At 45.1% G+C, this 23,899-nt stretch overlaps 1 protein-coding gene across 1 annotated transcript; it reads left to right on the forward strand.

Annotated features, from left to right (window-relative positions):
- The first annotated feature begins 212 nt into the window (after window positions 1-212).
- DBX1 (developing brain homeobox 1) lies at window positions 213-7,360 on the forward strand. Its single transcript, XM_040255670.1, has 4 exons — window positions 213-3,175; window positions 3,805-3,906; window positions 5,846-6,048; window positions 6,440-7,360. Exons 1-4 carry the CDS (start codon window positions 2,806-2,808, stop codon window positions 6,800-6,802), a joined length of 1,038 nt encoding a protein of 345 aa, XP_040111604.1. The 5' UTR covers window positions 213-2,805; the 3' UTR covers window positions 6,803-7,360.
- The last annotated feature ends 16,539 nt before the right edge of the window (window positions 7,361-23,899 follow it).

Here is a 23,899-nt window from a genome sequence, read left to right on the forward strand (position 1 = left end):
CCTTTTCACGGGCCGCCAGCCCTCACCCCGCCCTCACTTTTCCTCTTTGGCGCCTTAGGAATGCTTTAGGAAGCTATGGAGATGGAGGCCGAGAACACGTGGATCACAGCAAGGGGTTGACCCACCTTCCAAAAAGTGTCAGGCCCCCCTTTTTAAAAGAAGAGACGTTAGCAGTAGTCAGTCTAGTGTGAGGCAGAATTGTCAGCGAGAGAGAGAGAGAGAGAGAGAGAGAGAGAGAGAGAGAGAGAGAGCGTGCGTGCGTGCGTGTTTGTGTGTGTGTGTGTGTGTGTGTGTGTAAGGGTGGGGATCAAGGAGCAGGTCCATGGGCAAGATACTAATTGTAAAAACTACCCCAGGGAAATATTAATACCCCAGATGGAGAAGAAGTTTAGAGAAGAGGGGAGGTTAGGAAGGCCCTAGACTGGCTTTGAGTCCTTACTGTCCCTCAGAACAAAATCCTGCAAAAGTAGGCTGTCTTCCAGTAGGCTGCAGTCAGAAGCTCTAGCCCTGAGTCCTCTTGCTTGATGAGGAATTCAGCGCGGGGGTATGGAAGGAAGAAGGGAAGGAATGCAGGAGAAGAGGAGGAAAGGACTAGAATGAAGAAGAGGAGAAAAAGAAGAGAGGTGGGAGGGAATGAACACACCAGAGCTGGTCTTTCTGCTTCCAGAAAGCAGTTGGTGGGAGGGGTGATAAGGAATGAAAACTTTGTGACAATGTGAGAGCACAGGTGTTCAAATACTTTAAACCTTTTTCTCCCCTATTTTATGGCAAAATTTCGAAAAGAGGAACATTTGAAGTTTTTCAAATACATCTCTCTTTCAATTCCAGGGGATTCCGGTTAACTTTGGCAATGCATTTTCCCTATTTAAGTAGCCAGTTATTTAAAAGATGCTTTTTCCTGAGTAGTTTTCCACCTCCTGCTCCCCAGAATGCCTTGGGCTCAGAAACTCCATACTTCTGTCCTCCTGGAGCATTGATTCGGCTCCAAGCCCAACTCTAAATAACTTTTTAATTTGAATCAAGGGAGAGCTTTAGCGGGCTCTATTTCTGGTTTAATGTGATATAAATCACAGATGCACTTTTATTGAATGGTTAAAGCAGCGACATGGAGATCATCAACACAAAACGCCCTGAACAAAACCATCGAGAGAAATAAAGCTGGTTAATAAGATTTTTGAGAAAGCTTTGTGTTAAAAAGCAAAAAGGAAAACCAGCTGAAGGTGACAGTTAGTTCATGGTTAATAGGATCAGGGCGGCCTGGCGGGGCTGCACACTTCTCTTTGCGGAGGTTCAGCCTCACTAAAGAAATGAATGGGACATTTAACACATCTGTTATCTAGCCGAGGAACGGAATTGAGGCTCAGCATCACCCGAGCCCCAACCCAGAGGAAAGCCAAGTGCGGTCTACAGGAAGATTCTGATTTGAGGTACCAAATGAAGTAAGAATTGTCTTTCCTGGTGTGGATCAACATTTTGGGGGACCTCGCCCTTTGCTCTGTTTTCACACATTTGTACATTGCAGTTGTTAAGAAGCAGCAAAACTATGCCCGGGGAAGTGCTGGCAATGGGTAGGACCCTCTCAGGACAAATTCCAACCTTCTGCTGCTGTGGTTTTAAAAGTTCAGGCTGTGAGTTTCAAGCAAAACTGCCAAGGGCTCCCAGAGGTTGGGAAAGAGCCAGCGGAGCATCCAGAGCCTCCAGGTCTCGTTGCACAAGGCAGCTTCCAGCAGAGGTAAGCCCCGGGAAATGGAATCCTGCCACCTTGCCCCTTTTCGAGGCTCCCCTCTGATCCTTCCCTGGGTTAGCTGCGGTTCATTCCTCTGTACCACTTCTAAAGACAGGTCACTGAAAATTGTTTTCTAAGTTGCAGGGGTTTGCAGGAGAATCATATTACTGTTCAGGTATCACCAACTCTCTCAAACTCACTTTCTCAAAATGAAATAAATCAAGACCTCCCTCTTCCGACCCCTGAGGGATGCCCATTCAATAGCTCCAAAGCATTGATTTCAAGTTTCCCTGGTATTTTAGAACAGCACTCCTCTACCCCACATTTATTTAACACACCCCTCACAGCTGCTTTATGCCTCAGCTGGGGTAATGTATAGGGAGGGCAGAGACGGAAGAAGGAGTATATTTTTTTGTTCACTGACTTGAAATTTTCCCTTGCTCTCCGCACAAGGGAGGAGGATTATTTCACTGATTGCCTGGAGATGAGTTTCTATGAATATTTATTGATTTATTTTCCAGGCTCAGCAGGGGAGCTGCAAATAAATTTAGTGTGTTCTCTAAATAATTCCTTTTCTATAAGGCAAGATGTCATCTGAAACTTCTAAATAGGCATTTAATTAGCCCGGGTGTTGCTCCAGAACAAAAACTCCTGGCGAGAGCTTTGGGGGCGCACTGTATTGCAAAGAGGCGGTCGATACGCAGAATTGATGCGCGCCAGCCTTTGTTGCCGGCCCATTGTGCGGGCCATGCTTATGAAGACTAATCCAATCATAAATTGCACCCCTGCGCCAATCAGATCGCCCAGAGCCTCCGGCGAATGAAGCTCGAGTGGAGAACTTTGTTGAACTTCATTGTCAGAGCTGTCACTTTTCAAAGCGCTTTAACGGGCGGGCCACTATAAAACCATCACCTCGACGGGAGGACTACGGAGGACTCGCAGATGCCCAAGTAGGATCGTTCCTTAAAGACGTTTGCTAAGCCCAAGAGAGAGGGCACCACGGGGGTGGGAGGGGGGGCAAGTCAGGCATTTACCTCCTGACCATTGGAAGAAGTTTTTCGGCCCGCCCTGCGCCTAAAATGATGTTCCCTGGCCTCCTCGCACCCCCCGCCGGGTACCCCAGCCTCTTGCGCCCCACGCCCACCTTAACGCTGCCCCAGTCCTTGCAGTCGGCATTTTCCGGTCACTCGAGCTTCCTGGTGGAGGATCTGATCCGCATCAGCCGACCCCCCGCCTACTTGCCCCGAGGCAGCGTGCCCACCCCCAGCATGTCGCCCCCTAGGCCGGGGGCCCCTGCGGCTCTCACAGACACCGGGGCCTCGGACCTGGGCTCCCCGGGCCCGGGCAGCCGGCGGGGCGGCTCACCGCAGACCGCAGTCTCCCCTGCCAGCGAGCCCACGTTTCTGAAGTTTGGAGTGAACGCCATCCTTTCCTCGGCGCCCAGAACCGGTAAGTGAAAGCAAAACGCTGAGGGCTGTTCTGTTCTGGCCTCAGTTTCCCTTATGCAGCGGGCACCCACGCACACAGCGGAGCACACACTTAACACAAGATCCCCGAGGACCCAGGCCAAGCAATGTGACACGTAGGTCCAGACGATTCCCAGAAAGAAAAGCCTCCAGGTTCGCCCCACCCTCAGAATGAATGTGAACACCTGCAGTTTGAGCGCGCACAGTACCTGGCTCAGGGAAATCGAGCGCACGCCCGTGGGCGTCTGCGTTTCTGCCCTCCAGCTTCTGGAGGCCCGTTCCTTAAACCCAAGACAACATATTTACTGGCTTAACAAGTATTATGGGTCTGTAATTCTTTTCTCCCCCGCTCCAGTTCTACCCATCTTGTTTGCGCCTAGGATGACATTGCGGGGGGAGTGGGGGTAAGCGACTGTGAGGACTATGGGGAGAGTTCCACAGATGAGACAGTGTTAGGGAAACATTCATTTTACTCTGTCATTGAGGAAGAAGCCTTTGGAACCAGCCTAAGGTGTAGTCAGGTCATGTATTCACTGTCCTGTACAATAATCAGGTGACCTAATCAAATTCCCTTTCTGTCTCCCTCCTTGTTTCTCCTTTCCTCACTCCCAGAAACGTCTCCCACCTTGCTCCAGAGTGTCCCTCCCAAGACCTTTGCCTTTCCCTACTTTGAAGGCTCTTTCCAGCCTTTCATCAGATCTTCTTATTTCCCAGGTAAGTCTCGTCCCCCTTCCTTTCAGGAGGCTGGACGTCACCCCAGCCCCACCCCGTCGCTCCCTGCCCCGAAGCCGTATTTCTCCGTCCACCCCACGGGGTTACGCTCTGGTTCAGAGGTTGCGAGACGTACAACATTCACGAATCCGTCGCGCCAATTTGATGCCCTATTTAGCACAAGCAGTGACTGCTTGACACTTTGCACCAATTCCCTGCTCTACAAATTAGCAGGAATTGTCATGGTCCCAATTTGAGGCGGTTCCCTTCCCGGCGCGGAGCTGTTGGCATCTCTTCACGCCGCCGTTTTCCCACAGAGTCAGTGCACTTGGCCACGATTCCCCACAAAGGTTTCAGCACCATGACCAATTGGTCAGCTCCTCCGGGCAGCCACACACAGACCAGCCCTCGCCCCTCCGAGCCGCGGAGAGACACCTACCAGCCGGGGCTAATTTCTCTTTAAAACTCATTCAGGGCTGCGGGCTTTTCACAAGACCACATGGGGTGCCCTCTTGTGTGGGATGCCTGGGGTCGCCCAGGGGGAGGGGGACTAGATCCTCCCACACCCCCAACCCTCTATTTCCAGCCCGACTTCCCAAATTATACCCTCCCCCCACCGCCAAAACGTTTTAAAGACCGTAGAACTCGTAAAATTAGAAGTCGGAGGGAGGTCCATAATTGGGTCCCAGTTTAAAGGAGAAACACCTTAAAGAGCTTCCACGAAGTTTTCATCCTGCAATCCCAGTGATGACTCAAAACTCTACAGCTGGTCAAGACTGCGGAGACGGGAACTCATAAAGGGAAGGGAGACTGGGTATGGTCGGTGGGGGGTGAGTAAAAATAACCTCGACAGCACTTCCCAATATCAGCGAAAGAAACACGCAATTGATTTTTGAAAGAGGGAGAGAGAATTCACCAACCGCCCCCCCACCCCCCATTCATGCTGTTGCTGCTAATGGAATTTGCTCCCTTTCTCCCCCAGCTCAATGCTCTAACAAAAACAACCCGAGCTTTATAAATAGCTTTTCATGTCCATTTAATGAAAATGATTCGGGGAAGAGAAGCCTCTGCCATCAGTATTCTCCCAATGGTCTTGGCCTGCAGTTGTGTTTAGTTTGAAAGTGTAAATCTCTTTTGTCCCAGTAATATATGGCTTTCGCTGCTTGTCCTCAGTCTTTTTCTGTTAGTTCATTACTACACAATTACCATTCACGCTTCATTAGAGTCTCTGTTTCTTTGGGTTTTTTTCTTTTTTTTTTTTTCCTCCCTTAAAGAGAAACTCTCCCCCACCCCCACCCCCGCCTTTTATCATGCCAATACCCATTGGGAAGCGGTCAATGTGCTAATTAGCTGCCACTTTTCATGTATTCGGGCCGAATTCTTTACGTTTTGCGGGTGAGGGGAGGAAAGATTAATATAAAAAAGATGAATACTGATTGGATTTTTCCAAAAATAAAAAAATCCAAAGCGGATTTTCTCCTAACAAATCAGTAAAGCACCTCATTTTCATCCAAAGAATGCAAAAGCCACCAATGTGCTAAAAGCTTAGGGGGGAAACCCAAGAGGCCTCGGCTGGCTATTTTATTTTCACTTTTGTAATTTATTTTTTTTTTCTCCTGCTATATTAGCTGATGCACGCAGGTTTGGTTTCCCTGAGACCGTTGAATGGAAAAACGAAACAGGCTATTGTGGGGGCTGTTTTCTGTGTTTCCGTGGTTTTACCTAATCCGGGTTTGCACGGTTGAAAGGGAAAGTTATTTGGGCGGAAAGCGCCTTTCACTCTCGCAGGTTTGTAGGTTCGTAGCCTATTCTCCAGGGGGAGAAAAAAGAGAGCTTTAAAGAGACGAAGGATCAGAAAAGAAAACCAAAGGAAGCCGCAATGGAGGAGCGGACGGGGCAGAACACCGCCCAATCACTCACCTCGCATTCCTGGCCTCCGCAGCGTCCTCCAGCGTCGTGCCCATCCCGGGGACCTTCTCCTGGCCACTGGCCGCCCGCGGGAAGCCTCGCAGGGGCATGCTGCGTCGAGCCGTGTTCTCCGACGTGCAGCGCAAGGCTCTGGAGAAGATGTTCCAGAAACAGAAGTACATCAGCAAGCCGGACCGCAAGAAGCTGGCGGCCAAGTTGGGCTTGAAAGACTCACAGGTGAGGGCGGTCTCCCCGTAGCCCCTCCCGCCAGGCATGGTCCAGATGGGAGGGTTCTCGGAAACCGTTTAGGTCCCAGTGTACAGATGCGGTCAGGACTAGAGAGGATGGAGGGGCGAGAGCCGGCTTCGCGGAGGCTCCACGCAATAGATAGCCACTCTCCCTGCCCCGTCTCTCCCGGGCTCAGCATCGACCCCACCCCCGCCCACCTCGGCCAAGTACCCTAAGACCCGGCGAGAGATGCGGGTGGCGGGGATGGGGGGTGGGGGAGTGAAGGGAAAGTGCCACGTGGCGTCCCAACTCACTTTAAGGGGTGGGGAGCTGGCAAAGACGCTGGCGGGGGCTCCGCGCTAACCTCCGCTCTCCCCTGCTCTCACCCCTTTCGCCCCAGGTGAAAATCTGGTTTCAGAACCGACGCATGAAGTGGCGGAACTCCAAGGAACGCGAGCTCCTGTCTAGCGGGGGCTGCCGCGAGCAGACCCTTCCCACCAAACTCAACCCGCACCCGGACCTCAGCGACGTGGGCCAGAAGGGTCCCGGGGACGAGGACGACGAGGACGACGAGGGCCCGGGCAGCCCCCGCCCCCGCCTGGTCTATCACGCGGCCCCCGCCGACCCTCGGCACCTGCGGGACCCGCGGCTAGAAGCGCCGCTGCCCGCCTCGCCCGCGCGCTCGGGCAGCCCCGACAAAGCTTCGGACTTCTCCGACTCGGAGGACGACGAGGAGGGCGAGGAGGAGATCACGGTGTCTTAGAAGCCCCCGCGCCCCGCCCCGGGGTACTGATTACTAGTGCTTTGAAACTGAAGAGGTGGGATTCGGTGCGTGTTCACTCGGCCCGCTGCCGCTCCCTGCTGCAGAAGTCACCTTGTCCGAGGGCACCCTGGCCCCTTCCGTTGCCCCAAACGACATTTCTTTCTCCTACACCCCTCCCTCAACAGCCCTCTCCGCACAAGTTAAATTTAGGTCTTGGTCCCAGCCTTAACTCTTCCACGAGGAAGAGTCTTTGTGTCTATCGTGTTTTATTGCAAGCTATTTTAAACACAAGTAGGGGTGTTCACTCCTACAGCCTGGGTTAAGCTGTGTGCCAGGTGCTAATGGCTTCAGCAGCAGCAACCTTGTAAGAAAGCCTGTATGAAGCAGGAACCCGAGACAGGATATCTCACAATATCAAGCCTATAACTTCAAGACCCCTGACTTCCCAGACCCCTCTACAGACCCCTCTACATCCCCATCTTAGGTAGCAACCACATCCTAGCCAACTCCAAACTCTGGTGACCCAGTCTTCTATAGCAATGCCCTTAGAAAGCTCAAAAAAAAAAAAAAAAAAAAAACCACACCACAAACCTGTGCCTTCTGGTCTAAGGTACTGCATAAACACTTAATCTTTTATATGTGTCCTATTCCCAGTGCTCTCTGGGCAAAGAAGTGAGACCTCTACATGGGAGGAAGAGTCAAGCTGTATTTCTGTCTGTGTGTCTTAAAGTATTTTCTTTACTATTTCAGAATCTATGGTATATGCACCAAGCATTCTCCCTTATACCCTTTTATTATGACCGGGGGTGTTCCTCTGAGCATTGGGCATGAGGTGAACAGATAGAGACCCACAAGCCTCTTTGATTTTTTTTTTTCATGGAACTTTGCTGTCTTTGCACAGCTTTTTATGAACTGTACACTCTTTTGTACACGTGTATGGATATTTTATACCAAGGTTATTATGAATGATAAAGAACTGACTAGATTTCCTCTTTTTTTACAATGCTTTTTAAACTTTAAAAGGTAGCTGTTTAATTGCATAACTTATGAAGAAATTACTTATTTTGTATTTTTACTGTGTACAAATTTTTATATATGTATATATGTATAAATGAAAAATGCCAAATAAAAAGTAGAATGGACACAATGATCAAGCAATATCACTAACTCATAGACTGTTAAAACTATTCCGGTCTGAGGAATGGAGCTATTCTGGTCCAAGGGCCGCTGGAATTTACAGAAGGTATGCTCATATTCCAGAGGGAAAGGCACGTGTCTAAAGCACCCAACTAGTTAGTGGTCAAGCTAGGACTAGAATCCATTTTTTACTCCCAGGCCGTGCCTTTTCTGCTTCCCTGAACCATTGTTGTTGTATCAGTTGGTCAGTTACCAACTCTTTGCCACCCCATGGACTGTAGCCCGTAGCCATTCCCTTCTCCAGGGGATCTTCCTGACCCAGGGATCGAACCTGGGTCTCCACATTGCAGGCAGATTCTTTACCATCTGAGCCACCAGGGAAGCCCTACCATAAAATAGCCAAATTCACTATGGTTACAAGTAAAATAGCTCTAGGGAAGTGACGCCAACAAATTGAGTCTGGAGTGATCCTTCTCCCCTACTCTGAGGACTGAACTGATAGACTAAAATAAATCAATGAAAGTCAATTTAAGTGGTTCAAGTTTGCAATGGTCTTTCTTTCCCTCCCTGAAGGCATGTTTTCCTAGTCCCTAGGAAAGCTCGAAACTGGTTTTGATTTTTGTGTAGGAACTGATTTTATTAGCAATATCATCTACAGGCAGTGCTAGGGAACCTGATACAGGTTCTGGGGCTCCCCAGTGAAACTAAGTTCTTCAAAGATGGACTCTCAGCAGCAATGATTTATTTAACCCACAACCAGTGAAGAGCATCAGTTAGAACTCTGGCAAAGGCTCTATGCCCCTGGAGAGACTGATCTTTGCCAAATGGATCGCACAGACACACAGTTGGTTATTATGCTAACACAGACTCCGACAAAAGTGAAGTGTCGAAGAGGAAACTCCAATACTTTGGCCATCTGATATGAAGAACTGACTCATTTGAAAAGACCCTGATGCTGAGAAAGATTGAGTGTGGGAGGAGAAGGGGACAACAGGGGATGCAGTGGTTTGATGGCATCACCGACTCAATGGACATGAGTTTGGGTGGACTCCAGGAGTTGGTGATGGACAGGGAGGCCTGGCGTGCTTTAGTCCATGGGGTCTCAAAGAGTCGGACACGACTGAGTGACTGAACTGAACTGATACTCCGACAGCCTGGAAAGAAGTTGTCAAGCTTAAATTTCAGTAGTTTGTATTATATTTGAAATTTGAATATATTTTATTCTCAACTCTCTTTTCAAAAAAAAAAAAACACACACACACAAGTCCCCTCCATGCTGCTGCTGCTGCTGCTAAGTCGCTTCAGTCGTGTCTGACTCTGTGTGATCCCATAGACAGCAGCCCACCAGGCTCCCCCGTCCCTGGGATTCTCCAGCCAAGAACACTGGAGTGGGTTGCCATTTCCTTCTCCAGTGCATGAAAGTGAAAAGTGAAACTGAAGTCGTTCAGTCGTGTCCGACCCTCAGCGACCCCATGGACTGCAGCCTACCAGGCTCCTCCGTCCATGGGATTTTCCAGGCAGAAGTACTGGAGTGGGGTGCCATTGCCTTCTCCTCCCGCTCCATGCTAAGGTTAGGATACCCTCCCCTGCTGGGCCCATGCATGACACTGGGGATCACTTCAGTGCCATGGGAATTTGGAGCAAAACTGATCTTAACTATCATAATTATCTTACTTCAAGAAATATACCACATTTCCCCCTCAACACATATGAAAGTATTAGCATGGTGTCCTGCACACGGTAGGCATGCAATTTTTCAGACCAGAAACCCTTTCTGCTCTGAATAATTCAGGCTATTTTCTCCTTTTCTCAGCTGTTGCCCGGAGGGATATCCAGAGATGGAATCTTGACCAGAAATGGCCCACCTTTCCCTCTCTGCCAGTTCAAGCCTGCAGTTGTTACTTACAGTCAAGAACCATTTACCAGCATGGGGATGGATTCATGTCTACATCAAAGTAGTCTAGTGGCACACCCATGTGCATACCAGCATTATCTTTAATAGTCAAGAGGTATTTGTGTTCACATCACTCCCATTATTCACAACAGCTTCTGCAACCCAAATATCTATCAATGGATAAATAGAGAAAAAGTGGTATACACACACAATGGAATATTATTCCACTTAAAAAAGGAAAGGAAAAAAAAAAAAAAAGGAAAGGAATCTTGTCACATATTATCATGTCAACATGAATAAATTTTAAGAACATTATGCCAAGTGAAATAAGCTAGTAGTAAAAAGGCAAATACCATATCATCATACTTATATGAGTTATCTAATATAGCCACATTCATAAAAACAAAAAGTAAAATTACAGTTGAAGAGCTGGGGTCATAGGAAAATAGGGAGTTGTTCAATGGGTACTGAATTTCAGTAATATTTCAGTATTGGAAAAATAGCTCACATGTTCAAGGATTTAAAATTCCAGTAATGGTCAAAATTATGGCAGGCAAATGAAAAAACTTGAGGTAAGAAATATGTGTGTGTGCGCATGTGTGTGTGTGCACATGTGTGCGTGCGTGTGTGTGTGTGTGTGTGTGAGAGATGTGGCTTGCAGAATCTCAGTTTCCTCTCCAGCGACTGAACTGGTGCCAGGACAGCAAAAGCCCAGAGTCTTATCCACTAGGCTACCAGGAAGTCCCTGAGGTAAGCAATATTATCATAAGGCCATGTAAAATTCAAACCAAAAAGCATTCTGTGATGTAAATTAAGTTTTTTCTATATTAATAAAAGTTAACTTTTGGGGTGAGCAGCCGAGGTGACCTCTAAAAATGATGTGCTATTCACTTGACCCAGAAAACCCCACAAAATCAAGCAAAGCAAGAGGTTCAAATCCTTGGGTTCACTTTAAGAACATTCATGAAACCGCCGAGGTCCTTAAGCGTATGCATATCTGAACAGTCACCAAGTATCTGAGGGTGTCACTCTGCAGAAGTGACGTGTGCCATTCCATTGTTGGTAGGTTGGAGTTGGTCGGTGTGCACAGGCCAAACAGTGGGGCTGGACACAGGGTCTGTGGCCCAGAAAGAGTGCTGAATTTTTACTGCACATGCTCAAAAATGCAGAGAGTAAAGCTGAACTGAAGGGCTTAGATGTAGATTCTCTGCTCACTGAGCACATCCAGGTGAACAAAGCCCCCCAAAATGCAGGGCTCAAGGCGGGATTAACCTGTACCTGAACTCCCTGCCACACTGAAATGATCCCAACTGAAAAAGAACAGACTGTTCCTAAACCAGAAGAGGAGGTTGCACAGAAGAAAAAGATATTCCAGAAGAAATGGAAGGAAAAAACTTACAGTCCGGGAATAATGTCACAAAAATAAATGCAAGTGAAATTTTAAAATAAAAGTTAAGAAAATCCAGAAAAGGAAAAAAAACCTCTGGAGAGTTTTTTTTAATGTATGCTATTCCTCTACATGCACAAAGTTTTACTTCCTGAGGGTTACAAATGGCACATTTCAGCTCTAAGTAACTCCTTTAGCAGAACTTCGCAAGGGTGAGGAGCAGGCTCAATTTGCATGCTGCTTCCTAGTGTTAAGCATAGTCCCTAACACATCTTAGGTGTTTGATATGTGTTGAGTAAATAAATAAATTAAAAGGAGGGATGGAGACCCTCTAGAGTCTAAACCATATGTCTGAAAGCTCTAAATCTTTCAAATAAGTTGAAGGGCTATTTAGGCCAATAATAAAAGAAAAACACTAAATTAACTGGTCAGATGTGTTTTTTAAAACCAAACCAATTACTTCAGTCCAAAAGACTAAAATAGTTATAAACTGAAGAATAGTAAATACGAAAAGGAAAATTTTTGTTTTGTTTTGAGCACCTGTGACAGGAATACATTCTGCTAGGGGCCTTACACATTAGTGCTTCTCAAACTTTAAGGAGCATAAGATCACCTGGGGATCTCATTAAAATACAGATCATGATTCAGATTATTGAGCATTGCTAACCCCTGTTAGGGGCTTACCTCACAGCTCAGTTGGTAAAGAATCTGCCTGCCGTGAAGAAAAGCCCCGTTTGATTCCTAGGTTGGGAAGATCCACTGGAGAAGGGATAGGCTACCCACTCCAGTATTCTTGGGCTTCCCTGGTGGCTCAACCGGTAAAGAATCTGCCCGCAATATGGGAGACTTGGGTTCAATCCCTGGGTTGGGAAGATCCCCTGAAGAAGGAGAAAGGCTACCTACTCCAGTATTTTCACCTGGAGAATTCCAAGGATCATACAGCCCATGGAGTAGCAAAGAGTCAGACACGACTGAGCAACTTTCACTCACCCTTGTTAGTCCACAGATCACACTTTAGCAAAGATTTACAAGAAGGTTTATCCTCACAGAAACCCGTCTAAGGTAGAAATTATTATCCCACATTACAGATGGACAAACTGAGGCCAAGAGTTTTGGTAATTCCCCCCTGCTTACCTCAGCCAGAATCCAAATTCAGGTGCCTCTAACCCTAATACACCATCCTGCTTCCTTGACTTAACTGATAAAAACCCATTTAACCAAACTCCAACCAACAGGTACACTTAATTGTTTTAGGCTTTTTAATATTCTGAAGTTATAAGAAAAAAATTAACGGCTATTTAAAGCCTTCTCTTATCCACCTGAATCTCTCTTATCACTAGCCCTGCTCCCTGGGGCCTAAACCAGTAATCCTCAAACTGCAGTGCCTTACGCATCCCTTTACACTGTTAAAAATCGTTGAACACCTAACAGATTTTTTTGTTTGTTTGTTTCTGTGTTTTATCTATTAATACTTTTGGTGTAAGAAATTAAGACTGAGAAAAAATTTAAATGCTTATTGTGCTTGCTGTGCTAAGTCACTTCAGTTGTGACGAACTCTGCGACCCTATGGACTGTGTAGCCCACCAGGCTCCTCTGCCCATGGGATTCTCCAGGTAAGAATACTGGAGTGTGTTGCCGGGCCTTCTTCCTCCAGGGAATCTTAGAGTAACAAATGGAAGTAATAAATGCTTATTACTTCATTTTAAAACAATTTTGTTAAATAGTCATATAAACACCATATTTTACAAAAGGTAAATATTGATATATATACAAAACAAAAAAGTTAAAAGAGTGACACTTTAGATTTCTGCAAAGCTCTTTAATGATTGGCTTAATAGGAGACAGCTGAATTATCTATTTCTACAATCTGTTGCAATAGGAAGAAAACTTGGCTTCATACAAATATGCAATTGGAAAAGGAGAAGTATTTGATTAACCTTATGTGATTGTGGCTCTTCTTTGATACAATAACAGCAAAACTGGACAAGTGGTATTTTTTAAACGTTAGTAGCAATCTGAAATCCAAATTCCTTTTGGGATTTCCCTAGTGGTACGGTGGATACAAATCTGCCTACAGAGGACATGGGTTTGATCCCTGGTCCATGAAGATCCCACATGCCATGGGGCAACTAAAGCCCTCGTGCCACAGCTACTGACCCTGAGCTCTGAGCCTGCGCTCCGCAACAAGAGAAGCCAGCACAGTGAGAGGCCTGGGCACTGCAGCTAGAGAGTCGCCCCTGCTCACAGCAGCTGGAGAAAGCCTGTGCACAGCAAGGGAGACCCAGCACAGCCAAAAATAAAATAAGCCTTCAAAAAAATGGAGTCTTGGGGACTTCCCTGATGGTCCAGTGGCTAGGACTCCATGCTCTCAAAGCAAGGGGCCCGAGTTCAATCCCTGGTCAGAGAGCTAGATTCCACATGTCACAACTAAGACCCAGTACAGCCAAATAAACAAAAATAAATATTTTTTAAAAATGGAGTCTCACGAAAAACGTGGCTAGTTCAACCGCACAAGTGCTTTTCCTTAAATAACCATCACATTTTGGGATGTAGCAGAAATGCTTCATGCACACTTCCCCTGTCATCATACAAGGCACTAAAAGGATTATAAGCATTGGAATTTGATAACATTAATGATTTTTCCTGCCCCACCAAGCACATTCTTAACTGAAACTGGCTGTCTTTGGGCAAAAGTCAGCAGAGAAAGCAATGACCATTGGTGTAGTTTAGCACCCCTGCCTTGATTTGTGCCAAGGTGCCAGCAGTTGTACCAACAACCAGCTTTGCACTATCACTAAAAACGTCAAGATGGTAGTTGAGTAAAACCTAAGATTCAAAAAGGTATTCAATACTTTAGCTATTTCAGCAACGTTTATGTCTGTTGTCAAGCATTTCCAGATATTCTTTGATGATTATCTGTTTTGAATACTAAGTAAACACAGACTAGGATGCCTGGGCAGTTGTGCAGATCTGTCCATTTTCAAAGCATAAGTACAGTTTTGCAGATGATTTATTAACTCTTTGATGAGTTACTCTATCATTGGAAAGTGGCACCATCGTGATTTCTTTTACTGACTGTTCATCCAGCAGGTGTTCAGCATGGTTGGCTTTACAGGGTTTTAATCAGTCTCTCAGCTGTAGAGTGTAGTTCCTTAGCTAATGCAAGACGCTTTTCCATTTCTAGTCTGAAAATCTGTAACAAACTGTCCCTAATTTTTAAACAGTGTCTTTTGTTTTTGTTTTAAAAAGGCAATTCAGTTCCTTTCTTGACATTCTGAATGACTGATCTCAGAATGATGTACAATTTAATTGGAACCATAATACTATTCCCAAATGGTCTGTTGTATAAAACAAGAAAGGTAAAATATTACAAATTAACCTTTACTATATTTTCTTTTTCTACTGTTTCATCCAATTTTCATTTTTGTTTTTGTGGGGAATGGGAGTAGTATATTCCTGCCTTCCTTGAACTCTGATATGTCATTTTTATCGGTTTTAGCATCTTCAGAAGTAGACAGTGCAGCGATGGATTGAGAAAGTCTCCATTTCAAAAGTCAACAATTCACCCTTAAATATAAGAAAAATATGTTGCATATTTTCTTTTATTTTAAAATAAAAGCTAAAATTATAAAATAATAGTAGTTTTTGGCAAAATTTTAAAGTGGAACATTTTCCAAAATTTTAAAAATATTATTGCTAAACAAGACAACCAACTGTACTTCTTATGTTTCTGCATAGATGCAAGGAAAATATGGGAATTTCAAAACAGCAATTTATTGGATGATAATAAGGTTACAGATGTCATAGCAGGTAAAACTGGAGACAGCTGTAAAAGTACAACAGCAGTGCTGAGAAAAAAACTAAGTTAATCACTAAACATGTACATAAATCTAAATTCACCACCTTAGAAGATTCTAAGAAACACAAGACTCCCATTAGCCGTGAGCAGGAGACTCCGCGGCACATGCAACCTCTATTGTCCAGAAAATCCCACTGTGTGGCTATGGGAGGCTCTCAGGGGCGCCCAAGGGCCCCACGTCACACTTTGGGAGCCCTTCCTTTAAACATACCAAGTGTTTTACTAGAGGAGAGATGGAAGGGAACCACTGGGTGGGGTCAAAAAGTTTGTTTGGGCTTTTCCATAAGATCGTACAGAAAAACCCGAGTGAAATTTTGGCCAACCTAATATTTGGCTAACCTCAAACCACCCCCACTTAAAAACTTAGATGCAACCCCAGCTGGTACCTTCCTCAGGTCCTCAGTTGGCTCACTCCTCTGTCAACTCTTCCCTTCCCTCCAGGAATCGTAGATCCGTCTTCAGCCCCTCTCTCTCACTAGCACCTCCCTATCAATAGATACGTGACCTTCCCTGCAATGTGTCCTGAAAAATCTCGTTTCTCTTCTGTTTCCCTCTAGCTACTGCCGGATGTCTCTCAGCCCCTCAAGCTGGAGCAGCCTCATCCTTGGGCTCGTCACCCTCTGTATTTCTCTTAACGTAGATGTTTCCCAAGGTTTTTATCCTTAGTCCTTGATGCCACTTCCTTTACTCCAGTGGTCTCCCCCTCTCTCTGGTTTGATGGGGGCACCTGAGAGAGTCAATTCCTAGGGAGGTTGATAAGAAGTCCAGGGTTCCCCAGGAGGAGATAGGGGGTCTGGAGTTCTCAAGGAGGAGAAAAGGACAAACATTTTTTTCTACATTGCTTTGTCTTAATCTGAGTGAACTCCGGGAGTTGGTGATGGACAGGGAGGCCTGGCGTGCTGCGATTCATGGGGTCGCAAAGAGTCGGACACGACCGAGTGACTGAATTGAACTGAACTGAACTGGTCTTAGTCAATATAAGAATGTATCTTGCTCGAGGACATGTTTCTCCTTAACAAGAAACTTCTGACTAATCCTGTCATCTTAAAATGTAAATTGTGGGAGTGGGTCTAGCAAGATCTTTACAACCTTGAGACATTCTTTTGATTTATTGTAAAACCAGTTAAAAAGTATATAGCTCCCTTGCTAAGACTAGACGGTGGGGGCACTGTCCGTCCCCCTTCTGATGTCTGTGTCAGAAGCTTTCTTTGTCCCTTTTTCACTTTACTAAAACTCTGCTACACAAAAGCTCTTGTGTGATCAAGCCTGGTCCCTGGTCCCGAAGCTAAATCTTCTTTGGAGATCACGAATCCGACATCTTTCACCGTAAGCTATCACACCAGACCCAGACAGTCAGCAGTCTTTGGATACCTGCCCTCAGGTATCCTAAGAACCTGTTAAATTCCACCATGCCCAGGACCACGGGCATATTTTCTAGTTGCAACAGTCCCTTCAAACAAAGCAAAAACAAAACAACCCCCTGCAAAACAACAATTAAAAAACTTCACCAAAGTCTTGCCCATAACTTCAAGAATGCCTTCATTTCTCTTGCTCAAAAATTAGAGACAAGTGCCATTCCCAATCTCTTCCTCTCATCCATTCCACACAAGGGATCAACCTCCAAGGTCTGTCCTGGTATATAAGTCCTTAAGAGATTTTCTACTGTTCCTTCCATTCTCACTGCCTCTGTCTTAAATAAAAGCTATTATTATTATTGCTGTTTCTGTTGGTTATTTCAGAGGATCGTGCTCTGTGCTAGATGTAGTGATTAGCATTTTATGTACATTATTTCCTTTAATCCACCATGACTATTTTAAATCCCATTTTACAGATGAGGGAACAGACTCATAGATCTTCCTGGTTATCCCCTTTTCTCGGCATTGAGAGCATCTGAGAATGGTTTGTGGAGAAATCTGCCCCAGGTCTTGAAGGATGGTATGATTTTTATGGCATAGGAAGAGGAAACCATATAGGGGAAGAATGTGGCTGAGTGTGTTTGTGGTCAGTGAAATAAGATGTTTTTATTCAGTGGCAATGAACTGAAACAAGCAGTCCCTGAGGAAAACGTTTCCAAAATGCCTTGCTCCCTTTCTTTAAATATAGAAGAATAACTGTAATGGCTACTGAGTCCTAGTATGCAGGGCATATTGCTAATGCTTTCATTTACTTTGCAACTAACCTTTACTACAAACCTCCATGGAAGCATCACTACCTCCATGCAATAGAACAAGAAAATGAGGGTGCATAACTTTCACCTAATTACTGAGATGGATCTCTTTCCACTAAAGGCAGTGGCACCATAGAATGCAAGTCTCCGCTCCTTCTCCTCACACCACTACCAATCACAGCCTCTATGTACGGTCCTTCGGGTAGATATTCATGCTTTCTTTTAAAAAGTGTCTTTAGCTGGAGACCCACAGTCTGAATTTGGAAAGATGATGTTAAATAACTATAAAAAGGTTTTTCTATTATCTTCCAATTAAAAACAAATAAATTATATAAAAAAGATTTTTATGGAAACTACCTGGCTGTCCAGTGGTTAAGACTCCACATTCCCAATGCAGGGGGCACAGGTTCGATCCCTGGTTGGGGAACTAAGGTCCTTGCATGCTGTATGGTGTGGCTTAAAACACAAAAAAGAAATGGTTTTCCTGGCAAAGACCTGTAAGCCCACAAACTTATGCTCTCAAAAAAAAAAAAAAAAAAAACACACACACACAAAAATGGTTTCCCTGTTTTAACATTTGTGTCTGTTTTTTTTAATGACTTTGATGTTGCAAAAACAATCCCAACCAGGGGAAAGATGGGGAGTAGGGATAAACTGGGAGTTTGGAATTGACATACACTTGTGCTTAGTTATTCAGTTGTGTCCGACTCTCTGCTCTCTGTGACCCCATGGGCTGCAGCCCACCAGGCTTCTCTGTCCATGGGGATTCTCCAGGCAAGAATACTGGAGAGAGTTGCCATGCCCTCCTTCAGGGAATCTTCCCAATCCAGGGATCGAACCCAGGTCTCCCGCATTGCAGGCAGATTCTTTACCATCTGACCTACCAGGGAAGCCCATACTACTATATTTATATATACACATACTACTTTATTTAAAATATATAATCAACAAGGACCTACTCTATAGCACAGGAAACTCAATATTCTCTAATAACCTAAATAGGAAAACAATTTGAAAGAGAATAAATATAACTAAATCACTTTGCTAAACACCAAAACTAATACAACATTGTAAATTAACTATACTTTCACAGAAAAATTTTAAAAAACATTTAAACAACAAACAAACATGCAAAACAATCCCAATCAAATATGATCCCAGGACAGAAAGAGGACAGTAGGTAAAAACTAAGGCAATCTGAATAGAGCATTGATTTCAGTTGATAATAATAATAATATACAAATATTGATTTTTAACTGTGACAAATGTACCACAGTAAGATGTTGACATTAGGGAAGATAAGTGATGATACAGGAACTCTTTGTACTATTCTTGCAGCTTTGTAGAAATCTAAAATTATCCGCCAATAAAGTATTTCTTTTAAAAAAATCCAAATGTGTTTGTATAGACGCGTTGTGAAGGAGAAAACAGGACCACATTCTTTACAGTTTAAACAGCAGAAGTACTATTAGAGTAAGGTGATTATTAAAAGGAAAAGCAAAGTTTCAATTCTTTCTTTGGTAATCCACACAACAAAAGTGTGTACCCCACCCCTCTGCCCAAACCCAATGGGGCTGATGATTCTATTATCTAACCCACTCATCCCTACTCCCCCTTCCAAGCCCCCACCATCAGAGTAATGCCTCCTGGAATTCTTTTTTGGACCAACATCTTGTTTTAGGAACATGTTTAGACTGTGATTAAAAGAGGATTATTTACACCAGGCATCCAGCGCAAAGGAACAGGCCACCTCCTGCACTTTTCTTAACTTTTCTGTAAATACTACACCCCAGCAATCACCAGCAAACTAAGCAAAGCAGATCAAGGGGCAAGGGAGGGAAGGTTTTATTGTTCTTAGCAAAAAACTTTCATTTCAGCTAGCAGCTGCCACTAAACTCCTCATTCTTAATTCAGAAGGACTCATTTACTGGAACTGATGGTGTACGTAGCGTTAAAGTTTGTATGCCAAGAAAACCCTCCATTTACAGCTGTATAATGGGAGGAAATGACCGGGAATCAACGGTTATTATTAACAAGGTCTTGGACAGACCAGTTTACAGAGGCCTACTTTATATACAGGTATTTGAAAAAGTAGGTTCTCATTCTAAGTTCTCACATCATGTTTCCTTCACCTCCACAGCAAATTAACTGCTCACATTTGTTCATAGTTTAAAAAGCTGACCTTACCTCATCCCATTTGATTTTCACTTCAATCCTATGAGATAATCAGGGCAGGCTTCATTTTCCACATGTTCCCCAATAGGCTCAGAAAGTTGATTGATTTCCCCAAGGTGGCACAGCCTGTAAGCAATAAAGATGGTACTTGAACCAGAGTTTCTTAACTCTAAATCGGGTTTGAAATACCTTTCATTTGAAAGGTATTTACTGAGTTCCTTCTGTGTGTCTGGATCTCTGGTTGCTCCTGAGGATGGAGTGATACTTGAAACAAGCAGGGTCCTTGGTTCTGGAGCCAGCAGGAGAGGGAGAGACTGACCAAGTCAGTGAACAGATGCATATGTAATTACAAATTGTGATGAGGGTTATAAGAGAAATAGAGTGCAAGGCTAGCTAAGGGAAAGCCTCTTTAAGGAGGTGACATTTTAGCAGGTACAAGTGGGGCACATATTGTGGGAAGGATGCTCCAGATGACATATGACAGAGACAGCAAAGGGCTTGGCGATGGAGAAAGGAATCAAGAGACATGCATGGTGAAAAGGCAGTGGAGTCAGAGGATGGGCAGAGAGACTGCCCCTCAGCTTTGCAGGCCTGTTCAAGGGCTTCAGTTTCATGCTACATAAGGCAGAAATTACAGAAGCATTCTTAACACAGACTCACATGGCTTGACTTACGTTTTTTTAAAAAATCATACTGAACACTAGGTGAAAAATGGATCAAAGAATAAACTGGTTCTACCTCTAGGCAAGAGTGGAAGCAGAATGATCAGTCAGCAAAACTTAGAAAGTATGGTGGGGGAATTCCCTGGAGGTCTCGTGGTGAAAACTTGAAGTTTTCACTGCCGAGGTTGTGGGTTCAATACTTGGTCAGGGAACTAAGATCTAGCAAGCCTCAGGGCCCAAAACAATGACACCAACAAAAAAATTTAGCCCTGCCTACTCATTAAAAAAAGGAAAGAAAGAAACTGTGGTGCTGGAGAAGATTGTTGAGAGATCCTCGGACTGCAAAGAGATCAAACCAGTCAATCCTAAAGGAAATCAACTCTGAATATTCATTGGAAGGACTGATACTGAAGCTGAAGTTCCAATACACCAATACTTTGGCCACCTGATGTGAAAAGCCAGCTCACTGGAAAAGACCCTGATGCTGGGAAAGACTGAAGGCAGGAGAAGGGATGACAGAGGATGAGATAGTTGGATGGCATCACTGACTCCATGGACATGAGTTTGAGCAAACTCTGAGAGATAGTGAAGGACAGGGAAACCTGGCGTGCTGCAGTCGGTGGCGTCACAAGGAGTTGGGCAAGACTTAGCGACTGAACAAGAACAATGGTGACTTGGACCAGGGGGGTGACAGTGAGGACGAAGAGAGGGTGAGGACGAAGAGAAGTTGTAGGAATGAATGAAGTATGGAAGGTGATGAGGATGAAGGAGTGAACTGTATTGTTTGGTGAAAAACAACAGCCACATGAATTCATTTATGGGAAAGAAAGATACAGGTGTTAAAGAATCCAAAAGGATATCAAGCTTGAGCTAGGTCAATTTTGGATGTGAGAAAAATCCCAAATAACAAAGGTTTCACTGCCTCCTGTACAATGTTACGAACCTCTGTCCATAGTTTTTCAGGGACTCTGCAGACCAGATCTAATCCCTTGAAACTATTCTTCAACACTATGCATATTCCTCTCCTGTATACAAGTTCTATGGGGTTGGAACAGCATCTCAGGCCTTCTCAGTCTTCCTGTCTCCCACTTTAGGGGTCTGTGATATAATGACTTATAATAAGAAATATATATTTGGTCTTTGTCCCCCTTTCTGACACAGAGTTCCTAAAACCCTCCCAATCTCCTAAGTGGTAAGAGTGTCTTGATATCTCTAACAAACACCTTTCAATCACATCCGAGTTTATGTTAATAAGGTGACTTCTAGAAAATACCTAAGCATAGGACCACAGGAACCAACCACGGCAATTAAAAGGTAGGGGCTTTCAGTCCCACTCCCACTTTTGGGGAGGAGAGAAGGGCTGGAGAGTGAGTTCAATCACCAATAGCCAATGATTTAATCAATCGACTTAACATAACAAAGCCTGCATAAAAGCCCAAAAGGAAAGGGTTTGGAAAGTCCCTAGGTTGGCAAAACGCTTAGAAGATCCACACCCCTTTTTACATACCTTAGTCTGTGTATCTCTTCCATTTGGCTGTTTCTGAAATGTATTGTTTTATAGTAAGTCAATAATTTAGTAATATAGTAAGTCAATAATTTAGAATCGGCCTACCTATGCAGGAGACTTAGGTTTGATCCCTGGGTAGGGAAGATCTCCTGGAGTAGGAAATGGCAATCTGTTTCAGTATTCTTGCCTGGAAAATTCCATGGACAGAGGAGCCTGAAGGGCTACAGTCTGTGGGGTTGCAAAGAGTCAGACACAAATGAGCACATACACTCTAATAAGCAAACTGGTTTCCTAAGTTCTGTGAGCCACTCTAGCAAATCAGTGGAAATCGAGGTGGGCGAGATGGGGCCCTCTGATTTACAGCTGCCGGGTCAGAAACACAGCTGAAGCCCTGCACTTGCAATTGGCACCTGAAGTCTTGTGGGGCTGAGACTTGCTGCTGGCAGCTGACATATCTTCATGTGAACAGCATCAGCACTGAGTTGAATTGAAGGACTTCCAGCTGGCATCACAGAGTTACTTCCTGTAGGAAAACACTCCCCCATATTGGAGGGTCCCAGGCAAAGAACTAATGCTTTTGAACTGTGGATTTGGAGAAGACTCTTGAGAGTTCCTTGGACTGCGAGGAGAACAAACCAGTCCATCCTAAAGGAAATCAATCCTGAATATTCATTGGAAGGACTGATGCTGAAGCTCCAATACTTCGACCACCTGATGCGAAAAGTCAGCTCATTAAAAAAGGCCCTGATGCTGGGAAAGATTGAAGGCAGGCAGAGAAGGGAAACAACAGAGGAGGAGATGGCTGGATGGCATCACCAACTCAATGGACATGAGTTTGGGCAAGTTCCAGGAGATAGTGAAGGACAGGGAAGGCTGGTGTGCTGCAGTCCACGGGGTCGCAAAGAGTAGGACATGACTGACAGAACAACAAAGCGGCTGTTCTGGCATCCAAACTGCAGAAAGGAGCAAACAGGAGAAGGGTAGGTCTTTTCCTTTGAGGGAATATCTCTGCAGTTGCACACACCAATTCCACTTCTCCATCTCAAGCCAGAACTCAGTCACACAGCTGCAGACAGCTGTGTGGGAGGGAAACATTACCCAGCAAGGGCTTGCTGCCTAACACGCATAGAAGCCAATACCATGGCACTGGCTTTCGAGAAAAGAGAAAGCTTGATTAGGAGGTCGACTGACAAGGAGACAGAAAGAAGTGAAGTGGCTCACTCAAAAGTCGTGCCTGACTCTTTGTGACACCAAGGACAGTAGCCTGCACCAAGCGGCTCCATTCATGGGATTTTCTAGGCAAGAGTACTGGAGTGGGTTGCCGTTTCCTTCTCCAGGGAATCTTCCCGACCCAGGGATCAAACCCAGGTCTCCCGCATTGTATCCCGCATTGTAGACAGACGCTTTACCGTCTGAACCACCAGGGAAGTCCCAAGGCGACAGGAGGCCGGGATCAAAGCTGTCTGCCGTATCCAGGGTTACGTGAATTTCGAACTTGGAAACTGATTGGCTAGTCTGGAATCAGTCCACCTATGGTAGCAGAGCTACCTGTGGTGCTTCGAAGTGGGACTTTTTTATATTGGAAGTACTTCTTGCTTCCTAAAGAACTCGGCTGGCAACATTTCTATTCTTTGAGTTCCCTAGATAGAAGATTCTTGGTTCTGGAGTCATCCTGGAGACCTGGGTAGGGGGGTGGGGGGCGGGACGGTGCTCCCATCTTGCACTTGCGCAGTGCTGGCTCCGAAGTGACTCCAGGTCTGATTAATCAACAACCTATTTTTAAGGAAGCAAAATCAGTTTAAGGTGGTCAATGCTTTATGTTTCCTAATCTAACTTCTGAGCAGTTTGATTACAGAAGATAAAGGGGAGAATGGATGGGGGGGAGGGTGTGGGCAACTCACATGCTCTGCCCACCCCCACCCCCCAATAGTCCACGTGCCTCTGTGGGGAAGCAGAAAGTGAAAGTGAAAGTGGCTCAGTCGTGTCTGTCTCTTTGCGACCCCATGGCCTATACAGTCCATGGAATTCTCCAGGCCAAATACTGAAGTGGGTAGCTTTTCCCTTCTCTAGGGGATCTTCCCAACCCAGGGATCAAACCCAGGTCTCTTGCATTGCAGGCGGATTCTTTACCAGCTGAGCCACAAGGAAAGCCTGAAGGGAATTAGGTGATGGGTAATAAAAAGGCATGTGTTATGTTCCTCTTTTGGTTATGCCTGGCTTCATTTCTCTACTTTGGAAACATATTTGTGTTCTTTTTTCTAAAAAAAACCAAAGAGGGGTTGCAGAAGGAGGAGTGCTGGGACTGGGTA

This window comes from Oryx dammah, unplaced genomic scaffold (genome assembly GCF_014754425.2).
Source record: "Oryx dammah isolate SB20612 unplaced genomic scaffold, SCBI_Odam_1.1 HiC_scaffold_15, whole genome shotgun sequence".
Lineage (NCBI taxonomy): Eukaryota > Metazoa > Chordata > Mammalia > Artiodactyla > Bovidae > Oryx > Oryx dammah.